The sequence below is a fragment of the Dromaius novaehollandiae genome, chromosome 8, assembly GCF_036370855.1.
Source record: "Dromaius novaehollandiae isolate bDroNov1 chromosome 8, bDroNov1.hap1, whole genome shotgun sequence".
Classification (NCBI taxonomy): Eukaryota; Metazoa; Chordata; class Aves; order Casuariiformes; family Dromaiidae; genus Dromaius; species Dromaius novaehollandiae.
The window spans coordinates 19424311-19451468 of record NC_088105.1 but is presented as its reverse complement, the minus strand read 5'-3'; the positions used below and the strand labels follow the sequence as shown (position 1 = coordinate 19451468).

At 36.4% G+C, this 27158-nt stretch overlaps 1 protein-coding gene across 1 annotated transcript in view; it reads right to left on the bottom strand.

Moving 5' to 3' along the window:
• Positions 1-413: 413 nt before the first annotated feature.
• Positions 414-27158, bottom strand: part of COL11A1 (collagen type XI alpha 1 chain) — a 170839-nt gene continuing 144094 nt past the window's right edge. The window contains exons 54-67 of the mRNA XM_026111218.2: positions 25995-26048; positions 16545-16598; positions 15924-16031; positions 15781-15834; positions 11063-11116; positions 10064-10171; positions 9415-9468; positions 9290-9325; positions 9117-9170; positions 8084-8333; positions 5705-5817; positions 4815-4883; positions 3893-4126; positions 414-2165 (exon numbers count right to left, since the gene is read on the bottom strand). Of these exons, the coding sequence (XP_025967003.2) occupies positions 2019-2165; positions 3893-4126; positions 4815-4883; positions 5705-5817; positions 8084-8333; positions 9117-9170; positions 9290-9325; positions 9415-9468; positions 10064-10171; positions 11063-11116; positions 15781-15834; positions 15924-16031; positions 16545-16598; positions 25995-26048 (1389 nt within the window). The 3' untranslated portion in view covers positions 414-2018. The remainder of the gene's footprint in view (positions 2166-3892; positions 4127-4814; positions 4884-5704; positions 5818-8083; positions 8334-9116; positions 9171-9289; positions 9326-9414; positions 9469-10063; positions 10172-11062; positions 11117-15780; positions 15835-15923; positions 16032-16544; positions 16599-25994; positions 26049-27158) is intronic.

Below are 27158 nucleotides of genomic sequence, written 5' to 3'. Positions count from 1 at the left end.
TTGTTTTCAGTTTCCCATGAACAAATTGGGTTGTTTGCCTACCTTATGGGATCCTGTGAGGATAAGCACATCATAGATTATGAAGCACTCAGACATTGCAGTTTGTAAGACAGTGGCTGCATAAACCAGTTCAGGTTCTTGCCTTGTGTTTCATGGCACTATGTGGGTTGCTGCAGCTACAAATCCTTACAAATTAAAAAAGAAATTATATAGGTCAGCCCCTTCTGCATATTGTCAATGACAGAATCATTACCTTTGCTACTAACACTTCTAGTCCCAGTGCTGCTGCCCAGTGCTTGCCAGAACATGTAGTAAGAGTGGTTTTTTTGAGCTGGGATGGTCTGGAAGCAGAATGATGTTACACTAATGACAGTGGGTGAGAGTTTTGGACTTCAAAAAAATGTAATGACCAATCCAGGTAGACAAGACTTGATTTTATTAATAAAATTTGTATTTTCCTCTTTGAGGTGACAGTTACAAACTTTGGTTCAAAAATAAAAGAAATTATGAACAGCAAGGAGTTGACTTTTGAAATCTCACTTTTACATGTATAATCGTGCATGAGAAAATACCAGTTGGAAATGAGCCAGCAGAAGCTAGTACTATTTAATTTAACAATTTATAAGACATAGAAACAAACATTTATTTTCAAATCTTACATATATTATGAAAAATAATTACAAAAGGATTTCTGTTGTAAAGTTAAAATGTAATTTCTACTTCCAGCTACCTGAATGAAATGTTCAGAGGGAAGGCCAAACCAACCTTTTTGTGAGATTTGAATAGCAAATTTTAACACTTTGGGTCAAAAACAGCTCTGTAAGAAGCAGTCCCCTCATATGTTGCTTAGCAACTAGGTAGAATCACATGACCTAGACATATTGCATCCCTGGCCTTCAGTTGAAATAACAGGAAAAAAAATTCATATTAATGGGATGGGCAAATATTGTATAGGACAATTCTGTGGACGTTTAGTATCCCCTTCAGGAAACAAGTGTCCATCATTGCCCACATAAAATCTAAGTAAACACTGCAAAAATCCATAAATAATTGTTTAGAATCCAGTTTTAATATTTATGCAGATCAAAGAAGCACAATGGAAACAAATTCAGATAAGATGCAGGAAAAAAAAAGGAAAGCTATATGGCTAACCATTTAATTCACATAGATTTTAACAGATCTCTTACACAGAAGTTGTGTTTTTTCTTTTTGCATATTTTCACCACCCCAAAAATATAAACTTGCTTATTTTAGGTATATACAGGTATCTTAAGAAATCCTGGAATCCGAGAAGAAAATAAAAAGTCTGAGGTATAGCACCATGGAACACAGCACCTCTGGGGGTGCTTTCATTCTTGAAATTCATCATCACTGAGTAATATCAGCAGAAAAGGATTGTTTTGTGTGTGCTGCTCAAGGTCTTCCAGTTTTGCCACCTGAAGTTTTCTTGGTGGCTTCAAATAACGAAGCTCTTCAACATCAATATATACAAAGGGATTTTATTCTTAATCAGAAAGTGTAATTGGATTCACTGGCAATTACAGCTTTATTTTTCAGAATACATACACAGTATTGACAATGTAGTTTTGTAATGAGAAAACAAGAGCCAGATGCAATTCAGAGACACATGCAAGTTTTGGAAATGGACAGAGAAGTAACAGTATAGTACTGTACATAGAATAATTACAGTTTATTAAACACACTTTCTTAACACCTCTTTGTTGTAATGGAAGGAGCACCATGTCGTTCATTTTGTTACAGCACCAAAGGAATCCAAAGGGGGGGATGTTCATAAAGTAAGCCCTATGTTGTCTGTCTCTGCCACAGCATCTTTGCCAAATACGTTTAAGTCATGTGATTCTGGCCCTACAAGGGCAACAGTTACTTTCTAGATAAGACATACATACACAGCAAGACGTATTTTCTATGCCATCCTTATTCAAAACTTGCATGTGGCATGAAGTGGGTTGGTAGCACCAATGTGCAACGTTTTTGTTGATCTGATCTTTGTCCTAAGCTTAACCAAGGAAACAGACAGGACCGACCTCAAATCCAAACTTCTGGTTCTGATCACCAAAGTCATTGATCATCACATCAACAATAGGCACTTGGTCTATTTTAGGTGTGTTGATTTCAATCACCGTCTTTGCATAGCCCTTTCTTGACTGTTAAAAAAGAAGCAAAACAAATCACATATGGTTATATATCAGAGCAGTAAGCATGTGCTACATATCTTCATAGGATCCTCTGAAGTGTAGAATTTATAAATGATTGCCCTTTATGTACCAGACATTACAAACTCTAAAGCATGAAAGTATGTTTCACATATTGACATTTATATTTTATTATGAAAAGAGGATACTGGATTTTAAAAAGAGATCAGCCCGTAGCTTTTTGACTTACTAAAATAAGCCTACAGAATTATCTAAGACATTTAATGTTTCTTAGGGAGTTCTGAGTTTACATATATATTGTTAAATGAATAATAATTATACTGTCATAGCAGACTTCTTTGTGAAGAAATCACTAATTAATTCTGAGAGATAGATAAGCAAGATCTGCTTATAAGAAGAAAAACTGTAACCTTCTCACAAGATGTAACAGCAGCTCTTTGGACATAAAAGGAAATAGTCTGAAAGGACTACTACCTGTTGCACTTAAAATGAAGTTTGAAGATTATAAAAGCTTAGCCACACCCTTCCTTCCTAATAGAGGCTCTCCATCTCTTTTGGATACCATCCAGCCAAGTCATGTTAGTTTTTAGGACTGCATTTTGTTCAAATGGTCTCCTATGTCTTGCTGAGACTCCTCTCAGCTGTGCCAGGGTCTTAGAGTTTAGATGAGCATTCAAGTTGGTTAATCTGAGTGTTCTCAGTTTAATGATGGTGCTACACCCTAAGTCACTTCCACATCTCTCTGGAGGTCTATACTCACCCACCGTGGATAATGAAAGCTAAATAAAGATACAGGTTATACAGAAGGACTGCCATGAAGCAGGCATGTATTAGAATCCAATTACTGAGGTGAGAAGACTCTGCATCTAGCCTAGCTGTTTCTCTGCCTCAGAGCCGGCTCTGTCTCCTAACGGTTTCAGGTCTCTGATTCTCTGTCACTGATTTCTCAGGAACTGGCTTCAAAATGCTGACATATCAGAACACACAATGACTAATGGCAATGACAACTGTCACTTGTTGCTTTGATGTTTTCATTTCAAAGTGTTAAGTGCAGACCATTTTGCTTCTGAAGACAGGCAACATTTGCTATGCCTGCAAAGACCCTCTTGGAGAGGCAGTCAGAAAAGCTGTTACATGTTTCGGCTGTGACTTTAGCAGGGATGAGTGAGAGGTATGAAGGGTACAATCGATGGACTTTAGCTGGCTTTGGTTACCAAAACTGAGAAAAGGAAATACAATGTCACATATCAAACTATGCAATTAATTCACCACATTTGGCATATATATGTGCCTGAGTTAGTACATGTTTTTACTGCATTCGCTAAGTAATCTGTCTGTGCATGCCTTAATTTTCAGTATAAATATATCCTGCTGAAGGGCTGCCTCTCCTGCTGATGCTCATTTGCTTCTGTTCTTCTCTTATACTCTGTGCATGCTAGGAAAAAGTCTAGTTTCAGCCCATTGGTGCTGACAGCCTGTATCCATGCTAGGTTAGTGCCATTTCTGTTACTTGGCTTATGGTAAATATTTTAGGAACATATATGAAAATTAAGTAAGAGACTATCTATGTAGTTAAAATCTACTAAAAGGCAGTGTATTGAAAATGAAGTCTTTAAAAAGCTTTTCTCAGAAGAAACTTGGGAAAAGAATGAATTGGTTTGATTTGCACTTTAATTGATAGGTTAGTTCAGTAAAGAATATTCTGAACTTCTACTTACTGCACAGCCATCGTGAAGAGCTTTGATATAAGGATTGTTGTCATAAGACATCTCTTCATCATTTGATCCTAAGAACCTCAGTGCTTTGTCATAGCTGTCGGATGATGCATCATGCCAAGCTACTGACTGATGACAGTTGTAAGTGAAATTTTGTCTGGCGGAGGCACTCAGTAGTTTAAGGAATGTCATTTGGACCATATTAATGGAATTGCCTTCAACATCCAAATAAGAAAGCTGGAAAAGAAGAAGTAGTCACATGAACATTTAGCTGTTTCCTTTGCTAAAATGCAAAACTAGAAAATTATTGTTGACAAAAGAACCACATAATAGGTCTTAATATAAAGTCAACCAACACATACCATTTTATTGGATTTTAAACTTCAATAAAGCTATGACTCAGTAAACAGATTTTCATGTTGTAGCAATATATTTACAATGAAGAACTATATATTTTAGCTTCATTCTAATGGAAAAGACAGAGAATTAACCCCATCATATAGTGTAAAACAGCAAAATCTTTGAGAATTTGTTTAATTATAATGTTATGCCAGCCTGCAGTCTCATTTTTGCATCTCTTTTGCATTGTATCTCTAGTTACCCAGAATGGGGTGGAGGATCTGTACTCCAGCTGCTTTACTAAGGTTCAGCGGTGATGTGTGGTCTGCCAGAAGCCAGATCCTAGCCGTCAGTTGTGCAACTGAGCATAGGCACCGTTGTGCATTTGCAGTATAATGGGACAATACAGAGCAGGCTCCTGCTGTCCAGTGGGCAAGAGGCCATGTAGCTGCTGTCATATTTAGGGCAAAAGGGCTGAGGCTGAGGAGTCTTTTTTTTTTTTTTATCATCTGATTAAAATTCCTTGGGATCTGTTGATCACTGATAACATGAACTTGATTTGTGAATTACTGCATGTTGCGCTTACCAGTTTGCCTCTCTTAAATTCACTAAACCAAGATCCTGGATTCTCCTTTGGCCATGAGGAAATTCTAACCTGTGTGGTAAAACATCAGAGTCTGTAAATATTTAAAGCATGTAACGGCGATGAAAGTTTTAAATTACCTGGGACAAATTTCACAACAGATAGTAAACAATGATTCTTCTTTCTGAGATTTCAGCCTCTTTGAAGTTCTAAAATAGGATGTTTTTCTTGGATAGAATGCCTTCAGATTAGTGACTTTAAATGTAATCAGAGATGATAGTGTATAAAGACAGATAATTCTATTTAAGGGAGATGCTGTTGTCATCTCTTAAGGTTCAGGTAAATTGCTGGTGTAAATTGTTCCTGTGAAGAGTGTCTAAATTAGAGTTTTCGCTGGTGTTGACACTGATAGATCTCTTGCTTAGACAAGCTTTTAGAAAGCCTTCCTCTGCAGCATATGCCCCTAAGAGGTAATTTATAGCAACGAGCGATGACACTGTTATTACGTAGTGTTTTACGTCTACTTTGCATAGGTATAAATCAATAGGTATAAGTGAACCCACAAGGAAAACATTGCAAGAGTTTAGCTTTTTGGTATCAGTTGCCAAATTTTTGCACTCTAAAACCTGGCTGCAGAAGCTGTGTTGCATAATGGAATGCAGTGAAAGGTTAGCAAGCAGGTGCATAAAAACCTGATCTAAGCAAAAGAGTAAAAATGCTATTTGTTGACTCTACCATTTTACTGCTTCATTCAGATTCATGCAAATTTAAATGCAATAATTAGCTTGCAAGAGAGACAGATAAATGAAAATGTGACAGTTTAATTATCCTGTTTAGTTCAACATTGCAACAGCATAGTCAACCGCCAACAAAACAAATAGACTGGTACTTACTCCTTCAGATTTCTTATCTGGGTAGATGCAAGTTTCCCCACCTGCTGTGAAATTGCAGTACACTTTGAAGGAATCTCCAGAACAGCCCTGGTTAGGATCAATCCAATATTCCCCTGAAACAAATGAGAGAAGATTTGCCTTAGATAATGGAAGTGGTATTTGGCAGATCCAGGTTTTACTTCTACCTATTGATCCTCCAAAGTCTGAAGCAGAGAGTTATCTTAATGACTAGGCAAAAACCACTTCTTTCTGCTTTGTGTTTGTTGTTGTTGTTGTTGATGAAAGATAAGACCAGGACCAAAGTCTGTTTTTAATTCATAATGTTTATTTTTCTGATTTTATTTCAAACCATGACTATGTTGCAGAATATTGCTAAGGTTTTGGAGGCACTGCAGTGTAGCATCACAGAGGTTGAACTACGCTGCAGAGACCTCAGTCCAGAGGAGGGAGGATATTATGTGTGAAACATACATTGCAGGTCTCACCAATTCAGCCATGTCGATATTTTAGCTAGAAGGATAATTTGTAACTGTGGCGACAGGATTCAGAAACAGAGCAGAGAGAGCCTTAGGCAGAAGCAAGCTATGGCCTAGTGCAGAGATAAACCTAGGGTCATTTTCATATCTAACTTACATGGAAAGACTGTGGCACAGCGTGTGGTGAGATCATAGCTGTCACAAGCACCTAAAGTTTCCCTTGAGAGACATATACCTCAAGCACAGATGTTTTTTTTACTACTGGGTTGTGAAGCTGCAACACTGGAAAAACTCCAGGCTGTTTTAGATGATAAAAACACCTTAAGTAAATCTTGGTTAGGTGACACAGTGGGAAAGACAGTTAAACTTGAATATGCTTCCCATAGTTTCACCAGTCCTACCAGAGATGGGACTGGCATGTTTGAGAATTCAGGCTCTGAAATGCTAGGGTGAATTAAGGCTTGGGATGAGAGAGCTGTGGTCTATCCGAGGTCCATTAAAATCAATGCAATTTGGAATCCACTATTCTAATTATAATGATAATTTCTGTGATGTGGGTCCTTGCCTCCTGCTAGTTTCAGAGCAGGACACCAAATGATTATCTGACACTACTGTTCTAATCAAGTTTCAAGTAAACAGTGTGAGTTTTGAAGAGGCATTATAAAACCTTGCAGCAGTTCTGTCTTCTGAATACAAGGCTTAGACAAAGTATTTATGATATAAAATTCTATTGATCTAGGCTGTATTTATTGAAAACAGGCTTTCCTACCTATAAGTCTTTCCCCTTGAGAATCTTCTATTTTAATGAATGCATTTACTTTTATTTTAACCAGATTAAGTTCACTTTGATATGAAGAAAGCTCCAAAAAATAAGCAAATACTGGTAAATGAAGAAGTCAAATGTTCTATAAGAAGCATTCATTATTATAGAGGTACCGAATTGTAAAATATGTACTTTTCATATAGCACATACACTGTTTAACTACTCCTCAAGGCAACCATCTGTTTTTATCTATCTCGAGTAAAAGCACTACAGTTTTACTAAACTGTCAACATCTATTTTTCCTCAGATTTAAAAACAGAAAAATATTGCTTTGAACTAGGGAAAATATTCATTGCAATTGAAAAAAATATGAAAGCATGAGAACTCTGTGAAGGCTGGCTTTCATTTAAAGCTTTCCAGAGGGGTAAACTCAGTTAGAAAGAAGAAATAAACAGCTATGAATAATAAAATGAAGATATTTCTTCAGAACATAGTGTCTAGTTCATACTGCTCTGCATTTTATTAAGCTAGCACTTAGTAGCATTAAACAGTGTCAGAGAAACTTGCATGTCTTGTTGCTGGACTTTACAGAACAGTGGTCATTCACTAGACCAAATTATGGTTTCTAAGTGTAAAATAATAGTGAATTTTTTCAGTAGTAAGCCTTATATAATACCAATGCTATTTTTTTATACTAAGCTAAAATATACAAATACTAAAATATCATTTTTCTTTAGATTTAAAATAGCTATAAGCTATCCCAGCATGTTGACATTTGTGATTATATTTCCTTTGACCTAAATGGCATCAATCTTTCATCATTTTCCTATTTGGATAGTTCTGGAAATGCAAGGCTCACCTTTCTAAACAATCGCTGTTTTTTTCTTAGGAGTTTTAGAAGTTTTAAATCTAAAACCATAGCAGGTTACTTATTTAAAGAATTTTAGCATTTACCAACAGAATCTCTATACTCACATTTTATAAATAGCACATTTTTATATCTGCAAGACTAGATTTAATAAGACTGTGTTTATTGAGCAACTGTGTTAAACATCTACCAATAATTGTTGACTCTGCCAATGTATCTTAGCAGATCATAACCTCAGCCTTGTTTGCCTTTGTCATGCAATATTAACATACCATCTGGGAAGTCTGGGTGGCAGAGTTGCAGATCTTTGCAAGTTCGAGCTGGGTTGTTCTGCGTGCCCATTGGATACTTCATATGCTCAATGTCTTGCTTCAATGAATTCAGTGAACCAAAGATCTCCTCCATGCCATCAGCATAATCCAAAATATTATCACCAACATCGGATAACATGTAATCAGGAGATCTTCTTGTCTTTTTGGGTGACTGGATTGGCAGTGGCTGGATTACCTCACCTGGAGGACCCTGAGTGGAAAACAGCATATCTAGTTACCATTTCTGTTTGTTTTCCAGCTGTATAATTGCACAGAGGAAGAACACAGAATCTGGCTTGGAGGTACTTTGAATAGGCTTTCTTCAAACTCTTTATTTCTTTATTTCACTTACTTCTGGTTTATGCAGACTTGCTTTGATTTAGTTGCAGAAGAACAGACTGTAGGAGGCTGAACTAATGCTCTGCTCTAAGCTCTTCCTGCTACATTGCCATTTGGGGAAGAGTGTGCTGCCCTCACCTAAGTGTGCAGTACTGAATTGCAATTGCCTTTTTATCCTGGCAGTTCTGTGAAGCAGAGGAGTAGCCTATAACAAATAAAAATCGTGGTTGTTTCCTATATAAAACTTTAGAATTCCACTTGGGGGTCTATAAAGCAATATTTCTTTTCAAGAAATTGAAACACTTCATTCAGATTTTGACTGTTTTCATTTTAGATTGTTATAATATGAAAAAAAATAGTAGAAACAGAAGAGTATTCACTGTCAGAAACTAAAATCATTCCATTTGCAGTGCTTCAATGTGACACATTAAATCATTATTGCAAGTTTGTATTTCGTGTTTTATTTCTAATGGATTTTTCAGAGCAGACAATATATTTCTATGTCTGGTGGATACCTGTTTTCTGACAAATGAAATGTCAAACAATTTTTTTTTTCCTTTTGTGCAAGTTCACAAATGCTGTTTGCTACCCCTGTGAAAACAGGATCATTCTCAGTACAATGTTCATGCTTTGTCAAGTTAGAGTTATTACTTACTGGAGGACCAGGTGGACCAGGCAAACCGCTGTCACCCTTTTGACCAGCAGGGCCCTATAAAGCAACGAAAGAAATGCAGTGTTGATCATGTAAAATGTACATGACACAATGTTAAAAAATAACACGCACAGAAGTAAAGTAAAATAACAAAAATATGGAGGAGAATTACTCACACTGGATCCTTTGGAACCTTTTGGACCTTGGGGACCCTAAGGGCAAGAACATATACATATAGTTGGTGTATACTGCACACAAGATAGGAGTGTTTTGAACAGGATGATGAGATGAAATTACTTACAGGTAAACCAGGAGGACCAGGGGGTCCGAGTGGACCAGCAGGACCGGAAATTCCCTAAGAAAGAATAAGCACAGAACTAAAGTATTCTGCATACCTCATCACTAGGACTGGATAAAAAATGTGTCTCTAATGAAAAGGTAGTCCTACTAAGTGTCCAGCTCTGATAAGTTTTGACTTAGGCCCTTCAATGCGGAAGGCCATAAATAGTCTTTAAATTTAAAATATTATCTGACAGTTTGAGTTGCATGTAGTTGTTCTCACTCTCCAGCATTTATAATCATGACCCTGTGCTCCTTCAGATCTGTTCAGAAGCCTCACTTTTTAACAGAGTCTAAAAACATGACTTAATAAGTAGGAGAAAAGAAGCTACCTGGATTAGTACAGTTAATTCATGAGAAGAGATTGGTGTTACTGATTTTACCTTGTCCCTAACATGCTTTCCTTCATCTTTTGAAACACTCTATGATGTGGTTTTAAGCTGTTTAACTTCAGCTGAATTTGTACAATGCCTGGGAACGTTCTGACCTCTAGCAGAAGACTGGCTGTTATTGTTTATAGTAACTTTATATGTCTCTCACAAGAAAGACTGGAATATACACTCTTTGCTTGTACAGAACTTGAATTATGAACAGAAGTACGTTTTACTCACTGCATCACCCTTGGCGCCAGGAGATCCCTGTGGGCCAGGAAGACCCCTGTCACCTTTTTCACCCTGTTCTCCTGGAGGTCCAATCAGCCCAATCAAACCAGGATGTCCCTAAACAACATAGAAGAAAATATACTTAAAGCTCAATATTTATAAAGTAGATGTGCTATGCAAACACACAAATTAGGGCTTTCGAAAGCCATTGCTATTGCTAGTCCATCAATTAACCTGAAAACAGATTATTCTGAAAGGATATTCATTTGTTGTTAGGTAGTTTCTGGACAGAGAGATTACTTGCAAGCTGTGACTGCTTATTCAGTGGAAGAGATCTAAGTGCAACATAGTCAGTTCTTATGGAAACCGATACAGAAATAACAATATACGTGAGTACAGATTTCATAGCAGCTTTCAAAATGAGATACTATATTACAGAGTTGCACATTTGTTTCTACAAGTATTATAGCTGTTTAAACAGCTGATCCAAGCATATAAACAAAAACTGTAATTCACAAGATATAATTATCTTCATACCCTTTCTCTTTACAGTTCTCTGATACCCAAACAATCAATACATTTTGGGGGACTCCATTAGAAAATCCTATCTCAGATCTTTCAACCCATTACTGCAAAACAAAACATTGTAGTTGATTTGTTGTTTAAAAATAAAATTCTCTAATTTTGTTTTTGTAAAACAAAAGGCTCTCCTTACATCAATGTCTTTGGGGTCTTCATTGCATGAAAAATCACTTACATGGTCAATAGATTACTACATGGACAATAATCCTTTTCTTTCTGCATGCCTCTAGGATATAAGATGTGGCTTAAAACTTCACGGTTAATATTAAGACTGTGAGGAGCTGATGGATAGGTACCATAAGTTATGTTGCTTTCTGATATGAAAAGCACAGTGTTTCTTACTGGTGATTTTATACAGACTTCTGGACTGGGTCAAAAATCACAGAGGCACAAACAACAAATCAAAAGGGAGATATTCTCACATACCTTCTCTCCTTTGGAACCTGGATCTCCTTTCAAGCCAGGCAAGCCAGGTGGACCCTGTATAAATAAAAGGAAACAATGTTAAAATAAGTTTTAACATATTGCACAAATGATGTTTTCCTGAAATATTAAAGGCAATTTAAGTTAAAGTACAGAGTCATTCAATGTTTGATAGTTCTGACTGATGGCATGTGAGGTGGGGCCCAAGATAATACTGACATGTGTGTTTAAAAAGGCATAATGCTGCTACTGTAGCATTTAAATTACTTTATAATTAGAAAACTATAAATGGGTTTTATGATTAGAAATCTATGAAGAAGGGTCAATTAAAATTCTTAAATAGCACCAAAAGCATCCAGTGAAGCATGTGATATATAAACAAATAAATTAATTTTTGTTGATTAGCTTAACTTTGCTTGTGGTTACATTGCATGCTTTCAATTATTACTTGCACCGTAATTATTGTACCTATTCAGTTATAAGACAGTAGCATGAATATTCTTAAATTGCTTATTTTAGCCCATTCTTTCGTCAAATGATGGAAAATATTCTCTTAATTTGTTTTCTTCCAGTTTACTAAAGCTCAGTAAGATTTTTGCAGAACATAAATGAGTTGCTTATCATAACTGCTTCTCAATATTGTTTTTTTCTTGGAGAACTACTTCATATTTTGGTTCACTACTCAAGGCACTATCTTGGGATTATGGTTTCCTTGAGGGAGCTGTGAACAGCCAGTGTAGGATCAATAGAACCATTCCACAAGCCCTTACACACTTTTGGGGTGAAGGCAGGGAGACAGACCAAAACACTTTTTTTTCAGGAGGTTCCAATGTAAATTGATGCTTAGAAAATCTATGGGAAACTCCATTGCAATCTTGCTACCTGGGAAACCACTGCAAGGGGTAAGAACATTCACATAGTTAAGATTCACTTTCTGTAAATCCCTTGCAAATACCAGCTTTCAACAACCACTGAATAATTTTGTTCTTATAAAATGGAAGAACTTGAAACAAACTTCTCTTCCTTGACAGTGCTTTAATTATCTTTATTGGGGTCATAAGGTCAATCCCATAAAGATACTCTTCTTCCAATAGTTAAAAGTATAGCTGGAGAGATGGCATGGAAAAATAAGAACTTATATGAAGCTTTTAAAAATGCAGGCTTTCTTTTTCTCCAGCTTTTTTTTTTTTTTAATCCTCATATATAATTTTGGAAGAACTTTTGGGGGATCTAAGAACTTTCTGAGGTTCATAAAAGTGGCAATGCCGGTTTTCTGTAATTTGTACAGAGTGAGGTGAAAAATTCAGACTATCAGTGCCTATGCAAGCACAGAAAAGGCATTCAGCTCTCAGCGGCCATTTATCTCACACTGAACATGTAAGCATTAGGAGTAGAGCTGCTAGACTAAGTCAGTATCTCATCACTGCTAGTCTCCTGCTGGCAGTGGACATCTGTGAAGTTATGATATAGATAGCAGTAATAAGTGACCTTTTCAACCTGGCACAGATTCAGAAGTGCCATAACACTTCATGTACAAAATATTATTCAGTGCATATCCTTTCCATCTCTACTTTGGGATATCATTAGATGCAAAAGCCTAGGCAAATACATAATTCATGAATAAAAAGTGAAAATTTAACTGGAATACAGAAGCTTCAGGAATACAGAATCAGGCATTTTCATTTGCAGTGTGTTGTGTTCCACTGCAAATCTGCTTTCACATTCTTCTGATAGCAGTCTACAGGGAAGGGAGGAAAGGGAAGACGGGAAGCCTAATCTCAGCCACTTTTACATATAAACTTTGCCTACTTAAAATCAAAAATAAAATGTAAGTTGCTGTAATGCATCTAAAAATGTTCCAGTTGAGCTGACTAGTCAACAAGCAGCCTCTGTGCTTGGCAGTATATAATTCATTAATACACTCAGCTTTAGGTTTGATTTAAAAATTTAAGTTCTCAAATTTTGGAAGGGATCTTTTGATAATGTATTTGGAGGCTTCTAGTGACTGATATGTGGGAAAGGGATGATTATTTTTTCTGAATAATTGTTGACTGGCTTTTAGACATCAGCTCAGTATTGTAACCCAGGAGATCAGGTTTCAGGTCCCTGATTCGCCCACCATGCATTTTATTAGTAAATTTGGGCACATTACTTAAACCATTGTGGTGGTAGTGCCACCTTTTGCCTGAAATCATAAACTCTTTGGAGAGAAGAATTTTTTATAATGGGCTTAACACTATTCCTATTCCTTGCACTTTCTCATTAATTGCTTCCCAACCTCTGCCTTACAAACAACCTGTTGCCCATGAGACTTTAGACAAAATTAGAATGTTAAAATGAAGGGCAACTAAGAGCTATAGCATAATGTTTACTCAGCACATTATCTGCTCATTATTGTTACTTAAGGGCCAGAGAACTACAAGATTATGTGTAGATACCATTGTAATACCACCTTTATATGCACATCAGCAGATGCTAGATAAACCTTTGTGCCAGATCACAATTCACTGGAAAAAATATTTCCAGTGTGTGGGGCATAAAAATTCCCCATTTTCTCCACTTTCATTTTTATGTACTGGAAAAGCCTAATCTGGAAATCTTACAGCTGATGCTCAGACTCTGGCTTCTTACTGGAATGGTAGCAGTCTTCTTTGGAGAGGTTTTGGGATTCAGGTGTATAGCTGAAGTGCAAAAACTACTTGAGCATTAAGGCTACCTAAGGACCTTATTCCGTATCCTCTAAGTCTATGCAGGAAAGGGAAGAGAGGATTTCTTTCACACTTGACACTCTCAACCTTTCTTTCCCACACTAAGAATCACATCATTTCTGAAGTACAGGATAGCCCCTTATTGCCCTAGTTTCCTAAGGTAACTGGATTGTTCATGTGGGCATAATTTTCCAGACAAAATTATAACAAGTAGTTTTTACTTAACATGTGATAACATTGCTTGCAAACCATAAGATACCTTGAGAGTGTAACACTTGTTTTATTTTTTTTTCATCAAACTATAACAGTCCATGTTTTGTTTCAAAGATTTTTATTCACAATGTGTCACTCAGCTGTCATAATAGAGGTGAATTCTACCGAGTGAGTTTGGAGAGCAAGAGATATGAGATCTCTTCACTACACTGGATCATCTTGGCTTGAGAAGTGAAGAATTACCCTGCTGGCCATATAGTTTAGATTTAAATTTCTGCATAGAATGCTGAGTAAAGAACACCAGTATTGTGTAGTTAGTGCTCACAATGTTGTTTTTTTCAGCTTGTTAGAAAAATGCGCTAAAATTGCAAGTGTAAATAGAAGCAATGATATAATTTGCTAATATGTTATGTCATCTCTGAGCTTCCCTTGCTTTGATCATATTATTAATGCACAGCAAAATTTACGTGGTTAGTAAGTCATATAATGTTCAAGGCAGCAACCTAACAATCATGCATTTTTTTTCCCAATTTTACAGCAATTAGGCTACTGTGTAAAGCTAATTTACAAAGCTACTAATAACTTGCCTTGCAGTATAACCAGATCACTACCAGAATCTCAATGCATTTTTGAGGACTAACAGTTTGCTCTTGACTAATAAAACAGAAATTGTATAAACTCAATTCTAGCTGAAGTGGCAGAACAATTCCTCATAAAAGATGATTGCAGATGGCAGCTGTGCATAGATTTTATCCAACGATGCACTTAAAATTGGACTTGAATTAATTTTTTTTAAAATAGCAGCAGCTAATGCAGGTGGTAATTATTTTACTTGATATCTTCCTACTCGATCTCTAACACTTACATATTAGCAGTGACAAATATTTTATTAGTCTCATAGTCACAGCAACCAGTGACTTTTGCTATATTATAGAAGGATGTTAATGTGAAGAACATTAAGATAACAGCTTGAGAGCAAAAAGTAAAAGAGAATGGACGAGGACACATGTAGTGCTGTTCAGCTGGCCTGGCTGTAAACAAAGGAGGATTGGTAACTGAAGTTGATATTATGGCCTGCTGTCTTTTTTAGACATCAGTTAGGACTGAGATTCTAAAAGTTGCACAGAACTGTGGTATCCAGCTCTTGCTGATGCCCTAGGAACTGGAAGCTTGGCTCATTCAGGCCCTTTTAAACACTTTGAATATGGATTATATTTCCTGGGACTGACAGGATGAACAACAGACATGATGCTGCCCTTCATTTTTATAAAACTAGCATGTTTTCTTTTTAGGTATAACTTCCTTTCTGGGCCTACTTCTGATCTGATTTTTTTCTTTTCTCTAAGGAATAGATACAGTCTAAACTTTTACCCTAGGAATAAGGTTCTCCTACATGGCAGTCATTAACATCAATGGATGTACAAAATTTACCACTACTATGGAAACAAAATGATATAACATATTAAATGTTGCTGATGTGGGGACAGAAGTAGATTTTTTGATAGTAAGCTTCATTCATTTTATTTTTAATTCTGCTCAGGGGATTTCAAGGACTTGGTTTTCCACTGCTTTATTCCACTTTTTACCTGCTATAAGTCAGCAGCGTTCAGCACAGCTACAAAAGTAAAGTAGTGGAATGAAGGAAGTTCTGCGTATCAGATTCTAACAGCACAGAAGAATAGTGACTTTGTGCTAAGAACTGACTTGTACATTTGTTTTGCTATATTATCCACAGATATGTTAAGAGTATATTTTAAAGGGTGTTTTTTGTCCCTTGGCACTGGAAAAAAGAGTACTCACCAGAGGTCCAGGAGGGCCATCCTGACCAGGTGCTCCAGGTAGACCTTGTTCTCCCTAGAGAAAACATATGATTAAGTTTGCTTTACCAGAGGATATACAAGAAATACAACATTTAATTATTATTATATACTCAGTTTACTCACCACAGGGCCAGGAATGCCTCGGAGACCCTCTGGGCCAGGTTTTCCTGCAGGTCCCTGAGGACCAACTGGACCTGTTTTTCCAGGAGCACCTTCTGCACCAGGTTCACCCTAGAAAGAATGTAAACAGGTCAGAGAGGAGGGAGTTTATTCAGCTGAGCACTGTAGGGATATACAAGCCGCAGAGAGGAAAGAGTTTCCTCACTCTGCTTTTCAAAAGCTAGTCCAAAACAGGGTTCTCCACAGGACTGTTTTCTGACCAAAATCATGTGGTGTCAGCAAACCACGCTCACCTTGCTTTTCTGCAGTGGTGAGATAAGTTGTGTCTGTGCTGGTGAGAGGCCACCAGGCACTCTATCATGTACTGTCACAAACACCGCTGAGGTACAATCTCTTTATACTGCTTACTCGCTTGTCCACAGAAATGAATCAGACTTACTATGTCATACCACTGAGAAAATGAATTTCATTACTTCTGCACTAATTCTGGCTATTAATTTGGATTTTAGAGTTTACCTATGATTACTTCGATGAGTTTCACACTCTCAGTGCATGATAAACAACTTATTTATTTGTGTATAGTTTACATTTCCATGCTTCTAAAAAAGTTCCTGAATGAATTACCTTTGCACCTTTTTCACCTTGTCTGCCTTCAGCACCAGTGGCTCCAGGAGGTCCCTGTAAAAGATGGAGAGCTAGCTCATAATCTCAGTTTACTAAAATATTCCAAAAAAGAAAGAAATTTGAAAGCTCTTAAAAATTTCCACTGTATTAATAAGTAGTAAATGCTAACAAAAGAAAATTACATTTATTTCTTGACAGTTTATTAAGAGGATAAAAATCCCATTCAGTCATATTAACTCTTTTTCCCTTTATAAAATTTTCTGGGCTTTTAGAATATCTAAAAAAATATGCAGCACCTAATACCTAGTTTTAAACTTCCTTCCATTGGCCTGTTTCTGTTCACTCGAGTTTATCCATTGATTCCAAAAGGGTCTGCCATTATAGAGTGCACAGAACGGAATCTATATCTTTATTCTCTAAGTCAGGGATGGGCTTAGTAAGCCTTTCAATTACATTAGGACAGCCAAAAGTTGATACAAGCCTTACTGTTATCTAGTAAGCTTGAAAGGGGGGGAAAAATCACATGACCAAAGGTTATAAGGAATGAAATAAAAACACTAACTGCATCTAGCTCCTGGTAGCACGTTTTCTGCTACTGCTCTACAAACTCTCTGTTTGACTAAGAAGACACGATTCAGTACTGCAGGAGGATGCTGAGATGGGATAAGGTTGAGGTGAAGTTCACAAACAGAAGTTGCAGTAATCTAGCAGCTCTGTGACTACATATTGCTGCTGTCACCCTTTTTTCATTTTCTTAAGGTTCCGATGGAAAAAAAACTGACATTTTTCTCCTCCAAAAATAAAGGGTTGATTTTCAGTTCAGGGAATTAATACTCATAGCTTCAATTATGAACAGAAGCAGTATCTAGAATTTAGTGTTCTGAAGTGGTTCTCCTAGACATACCTAGTTTAGAAAGAAGCACTCAAGATAAAGGACTAACTATTTTCATACAAGGTTAATTTTTAGCTTGGGAAATGTCTTTATTACAGCCACCTATTTCTTGCCAACCAATGAGTAGCTTAAAGGAAAAGGAAAGAAAAATGACCATGATCACATACAAGGTGATTTTCTGAATCTATAAAACTTGGTCTGTAAGACTCATCTGTTCATTAACATAATACACAGTTTGTAATGCAGAAATGACAAAAAATGCTCTAAGGACCAGCAGCAAGAAAAAATTAACCACTTACATTTACTTATTGCCTTACTCTTCATAACAATAGGCAATAAAATGCAGGCCCCTAGAAGTGAAGCACTAAGCCACATTCTTAATTTTACAGATGTGAACTATTCTTTCAGTCCAGCATCTACCTGTATGCTTTGTGAGCTCAGGGCTTTAGCTCTCAATTTGACCTAACAGCAATTTTTTCACTATAGCTGAATTTAGCCCAAACTTTTTATAGCCTGATACATTTGGCTGTCCACTACTATTGGCACATACCTTGAGCAACTCCACCAGTTTTAATTGAATTCCTGGAGATTTACATTCAAGATATAAGTATTTAGATAAAAGTATATTAAGATCATTCATTTGCTTCTGAAATTAAGCTCTCTCCAGAGTGGAAGTGAACATCTGCAGTGTTGTATGAACCTTTTCGCCAACAGAGGTAGTAAAGTTTTTCCATCAAAGATAATGCAAACTGAACTGAATTACCCACAGTGGACTCCGGCCATTTGTTGTGGGTATCAACATGTTGTTCTCTTTGGGATTTTTAAGAGCTGTAAGTGGTAAGGTTCTTAGCTTTACATACTGAAAATGCAAAGAAGCTAAAAAGCTCTGAGCAGTGCCGTCCAATTAATAACTCTTTAAAACAAGAACAGTTTGCATCACTACCATTCCCTGTAGAAGCTCTGATGCATATATCTCTTTGTTGAGCTTGTAACTAACTGCTTGAGTGGATTACAGCTTGCAGTGATAACAAGAAAAATGATTAACAGGTATATAGAAACACTCAGAAACATTTTAGAAACAGTACTTTTTCCTACATATATTAATCTACACACCCATTGTCTTTACTGCTTGAAAATTCCCTTCACTCAAGTTCCTACATAGGTTAAAATCTGCCCTACCTAAGAAACTGAAAAGGGTTGAGTGTGGTAGTTTGTATTTGAGAAATATGGTCTCTGCATAACCCAGGAATGCAGCTGCAACATGAATTAGCAGAGCTAAAAACACTGTGATCACTAAATAACAAATACAATGAATCATGATTGCTAAACAAAAGGGGTGCATTCATTATCAAACAGTGCCAATGCTGTACCAAGTGCAAAGCAGATAAATGAACAGCTTTTTCTAACAGGCTCTGATTGCTGGCATGGCACAGATAGTGCTTCTACAGAGAATGACTGCTAATTGTTATTTATCTTACCTTCCTACACTTGAGTTGTTGGACTGTCTGGCAAATTTTAACTGACATAAAAGATCTCAATAACAATAACTTGAAATTAATGCTGGGTTTTCCTTCCAGCTACCATGCTGATTTTTACGATTGTTTCCCTTCAGTTTGGCATGTATTGCCTGTCAGCTTTTACATAGAACTGAGAAGACAAAAAAAAAAAAAAAAATCCTGCAGAAATAAACTTACATGAACGTGAGTTACAGGAACATACTGGACATTTTTGTCTGTTCTGTATTGCAGGATTTCCTTAATATAATTTAAAGCTGTCTGTTTACAGCTGTCTGTCATCTGACTTAAAACACGATTTTCAACAAAGAAAACCATTACCACATTTCATCAGTTTGTTAGGGACATAGTTTGCCATTATATTATTAGCTGTTCTGTTTATTTTTAATCAAGGAAAGACAGGAAATCAGTGTAATTTACAAGTGCTGTGGGCACCCTGCTGAGGCACCATGATGCTGTAGCCAAAATGGAAAGAATCTCCTTCAAAAAATGCTTCATTTTTTTCCTAATTATTCAGCATTGTAACTAACCAAACAAACTTCTGAGTTTCAAATTTTAGAGGCTGCCTGTGCTGCAGTATTGGTATCTATTCTTTTATTGAAAGCAGGCAGTATGCACTCCAGTTTAAAAAAGCATATAGCTAAGTCTTGCACTTCTTCCTTTAAATTTGCACTTTCTTTAAATTCTAACAGTTTTACAGTGATAAACACACTCTAAGGTGAATGTGATCTAGACATCTAATTGACATTAATAAAGAAAACATGCCAAGCAGCAGTAGACACAGCTGAAGGGCCTAGCAAGCTGAACAGCTAAGAAGAAGATAAGCCAAAAGGATTATTTGTGTTGATTTTTATTGATTGCATATATTATTTGTTGTAAGAATAGATATGAAAATGAATGTTTGGTGAGGTCTTTTCCTCCTTATGTTTTTAATATTTGTCAGATAAAAATCAATGAATTCAAACTATGTAAGATGTTACACAGTACTCTATGGCACAAAAGAAGAAGTGCAAAGGGTATGTGCAAAGAATAAGTTTCAGAAAAAGAATAGCATAGTGTTAACTGTAGAGAGGTTCAGTCTTTGTATCTGCATTTATAGACAAGCAGGCATTGGATCAGGAAAGACTGACCCATTGAAGGCTTTTTGGATGTACCACTTTTCAGTGTGTCAGCCATATATCTGCTTTCAGCTTTCTGAGCAAGGTAGCTCAGTTTCATTAACTATTCACTTTTCTCCCACATTGTAAGGAGAAACTGAAAAACTTTACACCTCTCTAGAAATGCAGTCTTCATACAGTATGCTGTAGACCCATGCTGAGCAACAGGAAAACTGTACAGCTCCAAACTCTCACTGACAAGCCCACAGCAATTTGTGACTCCTTGATTTTCTAAGACTGCTCCAACAATAAACTTGTCGGAGGATGGTGGAAAGTCTATACTGAGAGGAAGATGTGCTGAGAAAAAGTGGCCATTCTCAAATCAGACAGCACTGGTAAGGGTGGAGTTGCATCCTGGATAGCTGAAAAGTCAAGTCAGTGCTGTGTTCTTGTTCTGAGCTGCCTCTACTAAAAATTCAATTGTGCTGGATGTTTTTTTTTAATATATATGTAAAGTAAATATGACAGCTGATTAACTCGTAGCCATCGTGTACAGCCTCTGAGGTCTTGATCTGGCAAGACACTTAACTGAGCACTGAGATCTGCAAACTTAAACAAATGTTTATGTTTCCTAGTAAGCTTATAAGCTATGTTGAATCAGGAATACTAAGAATGTTGATCAATTTTTGCAAGCAGCTATAGCAGATTTCTTTAAATACGTTTACTTTAAAAATTCTTTCTTTTGCATTGTTAGGCTTTTATGACTTACCAGAAAAATATAATGTTTGGAAACATTGTATTTAACTGCTGCTGAGTATCCTTCAGAAAGATGATACAAAACTATTTGCATTGGCCAGCTAGAATGATAACCTTAGCACTAAAATACAGTTTAATGACTCAGATTGTCCCATCTGCTCTACATTTCAACCTATTGAAGAAATTAACTTCAACCTATTGCAAAGTTATGAAAGAATATATATATACACACACACACATATATATATGCATATTATATATATGTATAAGGCAACTGATAACATTTTCTGTATGACTTCAACAATAATTATGGCATGCTTATACTTCTATGCTACTCTCATTCACATTCCACAATCGATATTCCATTAACAGATTATTTCTGCCTAAGAAAGAAAAGCAAATGCTTTGGAGTAAATTCCTTTAATTCTAGAACTATATCCTTTTTGGGGGATATCAAGTATAAGATTTTTTTTTCTTGTTTACACCAAGGGAAATATGTATTTCTCAAATACTTTTAACAGTTATTGCTGTGTTTTTACTATTAGTTTTGTCTCTTAATAAAAGTTACAAATGAAGTTATAATTTGTCTAGAACAAAAATTAGTCTTGACTATCAAAGTAAAGCAAGATATTATTGTATATATGAAATATTGAGCAAAGCCTTTCTACTTCATTGGCAAGATGCTCTTCCTAAACAATTACTATTTTTGAATTCCACTATCATTAGCATTTATAGGAGCTTTATCACTAATTTCAAAAGCAGAGTTTAGTCAATACTAAACTAGTTCTAGAAAGTCTGATCCAATGAATATATAATTTAAAATCAGTTGCTATTTTAGGGCACTGATCCTCTCTTGTGGTGAACGAGAGACTCTGGCCCTCCATTTGTTAATGACAAAATCAATTCAGCTAAATATTTCCCATGCTGGATTCGATAGCTCTAATTTTCTAAACAGTATGTGCACAAATCCATGCTAGATTCACTTGCACAATTACTATGATTACTTACACCATAACCATTTAGATTTAAAAAGCCTTCTGAGCATTCATTTATCTGATTCGTTACATGCAAAGATCATTTCAAAAGTCAGAATCTGTAAAATATTAATTATGATTGAATTAAAATTTTTTTTCAAGAATATATGTAATCACTTTTACAGACTTTATCAATGGTTATAACATAGTGTGTGCCCTTCCTAGATTATATTTTTGGCATATAAATATATATATTTTACCTAAACATTCATCTGAATGTAGGACTCAGTTCAGAAGATGGGCTGATTTCTGCCTTATAAAAGCAAAAACATCTACTGCAATAGCAGTTTCTGAAAGGCATCTGTGGAAGTATTTTTTGGAAGAGCAATCGTTATGTCTGAAAATAATATATCAATAGGGCACACATTTTTGGATGCTCTAATGATCTATTCTTGTGTCAGCCGTAGACTTTAACCTCTTCCTTTGATTTAAACTTAAGCTTAACCTTTTATTTGGATTTAGACTTGAGCTAACTGGTCATTTGAAAGCTAGGGAATTTTACCTCTGCAAAGCAGGAATCTGGAGCAGGCTCATTATTCTGCCATGTTCTTCCCAAATAGAAGAAATTCACCATACTGCTTGTCCATAAGATCCTTTGTAAGTCCCAGAGCTAGTTCAAACCTCTGGTACTTATTGCCAAAGCTTTTAGAGCACCACAGTAGAACAGTTTTAATATCTGCTTGTCTCACCAACAACTGACAGTAATCCCATTACTGGTATTACCCATCACTAACCAGGAAAAACAGCTTATTCCTGGCCTTCCCTTGATACTTGAATTTTACTGTAATTATGTATCTGTAGCTGAAGTATCCCAGATAACAATGGGAAAATTGTATTCATGTCCATGTCTTTCATTAGAAGCTGCTTCCCAGGAAACCCTGGGGGAACCTCTCTGGAACCAGCAATATTAGACATATATTTCTCGTAACTCAGAAACCTGGTAACAAACATAATTTCATACAACTGGGCAGTGAAACTGAGTTCGGGTCAATTCCAAGTTACCAAGGGTTTATGGATAAGCAAAACTCATAAGATTTCATTTTCAAGCAGGAAATGCCAGTTCTTTCAGACTAAACAGTTTAATACCATTAAATTGGCCAGATATGACTGACAGTAATTGATTCTGAGGGAATGGGGACCAATGCAGGCATTGATATGGAGGGACTGACAGCACTGGCAAGAAGTAATTACAGGGAGAGGGAAGCAGTAATACAGAGATGCAGTTTAAGTGCAAGAGAATGTGTTTGAAATAAAGGGAGATGGGAGAAGGATAGAAGGGGCTTAGGGAACAGAATTGGTCTAGAGAATAAGATGCTCAGCTACTGTAGTGACTGAAATACAAAAAAGAAAAAAGAAAAACAAAGACCATAGAACAATGTGAATGAAACAGTATTTGAATGAGAAAGTGGTGAAGCATTGATTGGTGGAAGAGGCATGGATTGAATACATATGGGGGAAAGGGAGAATGAAAATTAATGAAGGACAGTGTCTGGATGAGGAGTTCAAGGGACTAGATGTAACAGTATGAATCCTGAGCTCTTTCAGCTTGTCATTTTAGATACAGAAAAACAAAAAAAGAGGTGGTATGTTGCTTTTTAGTAGTTTGGTCAGAGCTCTGCACCTCTATAGACAGCAGCATTACTACTGAAAAGACATGTCCTTCTAATCCAAATGAGAGGACAATTGCCAGGGCTTTTTGTTGAAACTGATTCTACCGTGCAACTGATTAAAACTAAAGAAGAGCGTATGTTTTCTTCATTATGCCAGCAAAGTATGAAGCATTCAATCCGTCATTGTTTCTTTCAAGTATAACATCAGTACAACACTGACTCTCTACAAACTTGAAGCTTTTACATAATCATGTGATATAGAATCTGATGCTGCAAACTGTTTTCTCCAGAATTCAGGAATGGGATCACTTGGCAATATTTATACATAGCTTTTTCTTTTTTTTCTTGTACTATCACTGATTTGGAAATGTGTTGAACCACAGATTATAGATGATATTTGTATTTCCACAGTGTTTTTTCATCTAAGTATAATCAGGTGCAATATGTCCCATCTGCTAGTAATAAGCTACTGCCTTTCCATGTAATAAAGTAGGAAGTTGTAATTTGATGCAGAACAAACATATTAATTGCTAATATTCAATCAAGCTGTATGCCAGTTCTAGTGATAAGATTCCTAATGCTACCATAATCATTTGCAGTATTATAAATGTGTTGCAAGTTGGTGCAGCAAATAGATTATTGTGTAAAATAGATAAAACTAATTAAGCATGTCAGTTCACTCAAGCCTATTAAATAGACCAATTTAACACATTTTGTTAAATAGTTCTCAGCTTACATTTAATGATGCTGTCTTTTTTTTAAGTGTAAAAACTGCATCTAATTGCTCTCTGAAGCAGACCTAAAGGTTGATGCATCATACAGTTCTATAAGTATAACATTATTTACTGGTTTGGATGAGCTGTATTTGTAAAGCCTGTGAAGCTTCAAAGACTTTAGGAATAATGGAATGGCTTCATCAGTTACAGAAATGTCTGCTTGCTAATTTTGTTTGTGGAGTAGATGGCATGGGTTTTCACAGAAACTAAACTGAAATTATTTTATTTCAGATGTTAAAGACACCAAAGCAGACACATTCTTCCTGCCCCCTACCAGCAATCATATACCTAAGCATGATGTCTTGTATTATCTTATAGTATCAGCCTCTATGCATTTTTGATGTCTGCGGTGCTTTCCTTTACTCACAGTTCTTCACAGGCTGTCTGACAATAGCAGGTGTATAACATCTCATTCGAAATAGATGGCTGTGCTTTTGTCTCCTGGCAGATTTTAACCAATTGGGTATTTGAATGTGGATTTCCAGCACGGCCATACAGATAAATATTTTTTTAGCTGGCTGGGTAAAATACAATGTAGATGTTACTGTACAAAGGACACAGCTTTCAGTACTATCAGGAAGGATGCTACCTCTTTTTGACATAATAGCAAGAAGCCTGAGCTGAAATTAGTTTGCAGAACTGATTCAGCTGAACTGTTCTCACTCCTACTTCCAGTACAGAGAGAGAGAGGAGAAAAAAAAGCTACTTCTGTTAGCAAACTAGCAAAAATGCTAGTTTCTTACCCTAGCAGACATTGAATTCACTTGGCTGAAAAGAAAAGGCACATTTATAGGCTAGGAATACATTCTTCCCTATGTCTTTTTATTCTTCTTTAAGTTGGCAAATAGTAGCCTTCATACTGATGGATATATTGCTCTCCTGATTGCTCACCAGGTAAGTGCAGTTCTACCTTACACTACTGCTAATGTTTCCAGGCTGCCCCAAATTTACTTGAATGTCACAAAATAGGTGAATTTCATGAGAGTAATGGTAACCAGGAAAGGAATAACATTTGTGTTGATTTTATAAACGTGTATACAGCAGTCTCAGAAGCAGCATGAGACCTTTCAGGTTCTCACCAGTGCAATACCTTGTGCCAGCTTTCAAAGCAAAGCAGTTAAATAGAACATTGCAATCTGAAAACAGAATAGCATGCATTGTGCTGAATACAGAAATTCTTCTCAACTCTCACCAAGGAGCTGCTACAAAAGTGCTGTTTTTAATTCTACTGACATTGCAAATCAAAATGGCCAGATGGGCTAACCTGTTGACTGGGGTGAGAGCATGGAGTCTTCCCTTCCACTGTTCTCTGTGCTCAGCCTGTCTGCAGTTGCTGTCCCCAAATTACTGGACAGAAGATCTGTCCTTTGCCATTACTCCACTGAATATACTCTTGACTGCAATCTCCAAGCTCTACAATGGCCGTTTTTGGTTTCAAGCTATAGACAGACCATTATGCAACCTATATGTTACGAGTTATTTTCTTCCTGCTTTGTGTTCCAGGAGATGCTGTATATCTTGACATACCTCTTTCTTCCTCAAAGTGCCAGATCCTAATAGCTAAAATCAAGGCAGATTAAAGTGCTTTACAGCACCCATGTTAAGGTGTTTTCTCTGCTGTTTGTATTTTTCATTTCATTTCTCATTATTGAATAGAGACAGCAAACATCATATATGAGTGGCACAACATGGAAAACAAGTAGCTGAAAATTTCTAAAATGTAATGTCTCAAAAAAGAGAAATGTACAAGAGACAAGGAGAAATGACTTACTCTCTTTCCAGGTGGACCAGGTGGGCCAGCTTCACCTGAAGGACCTGGTGGACCCTGCAATTGAAAATCATGAACTCAGTGGCAAAAAAGAATAAAGTTATCATCTTTCTTAAATGCAAGAAACTTCTGCAATACACTGTCCCCTTTCAATGGACAGGAAGTAAGTACCATAAATACACACACAGAAGTGATACCTGCTTAATCAGTAAATCCTTCCTTGGGACATGAGGTGGTCTATTGAAAGGTTTAACACCTTGTGTTACTGTACAAAATGCAGCCATTCTTTTTTCTCTTCCTGTTTGCAACAAAACATTTCAGACAAAAAGGTGGCTGCACTAACGTAACATAGAGTCTTAGCCTACTGCCTAACCCTATTAAAAAGAGTTTCTAACTTTTTCAGTTTTCTTCTCCTGTGTGTGGTCTTTGCAAATTTTCAAATGTGAGGTCCTCAGGTTGTTACTGGTGCTATAGATTTTCATTAGCATCTATGAGATAGCTGCCACATAAGTGGCATTTCATTTGAAGATCTTGTGTGCCCTGATAGCCTCATATGGGTAGCTGTGATACTCTTCTTGTAAATACTGTGGGATTGCTGAACAGCTTGACAGGCTGTTCTTCATGAACACTTAACATTCTAAAAGTACTTACTTTTAAGTGAGACATACAGGTACTAATTTCCTGAAGTGTGCATATAAACCCCAGTTTATAACTTAGTTCCAACCACATGTATCTTTCAATGTACTAGCATTTTTTTCCCCAAACTGTACTGTATAGGATAGTTCCCTGATAATTCAGTGCTGGAAATGGGGCTTTCCAAATAGGAAATCCTAGTTTTTTTGCAATCAGAAATTAAATTTATGATGTTTTAATATGGTAATCTTCAGAAATATAAGGACTTCAATGCTTAATATGGTTATTGCTCGGATAAATCTTAAATGTGACTGTGGAAATACCAAGATTTTGCTTCATTTCATCAAGCGAGCTGATGAAGATTATATAGCTGCAGCATTCCCTGTTACGCTAGGAGCTGTTCTATTTTTAGTGCTTTCTCAGCCATTCAGGCACAAATCCTTAATACCTCATTTGTTTCTACTTTTGAAAGAAATTGAGCTCTTGCTTCTGATTATGATTATAGTTTGGGCACTTCTTTCTCTGTGAGGAAAT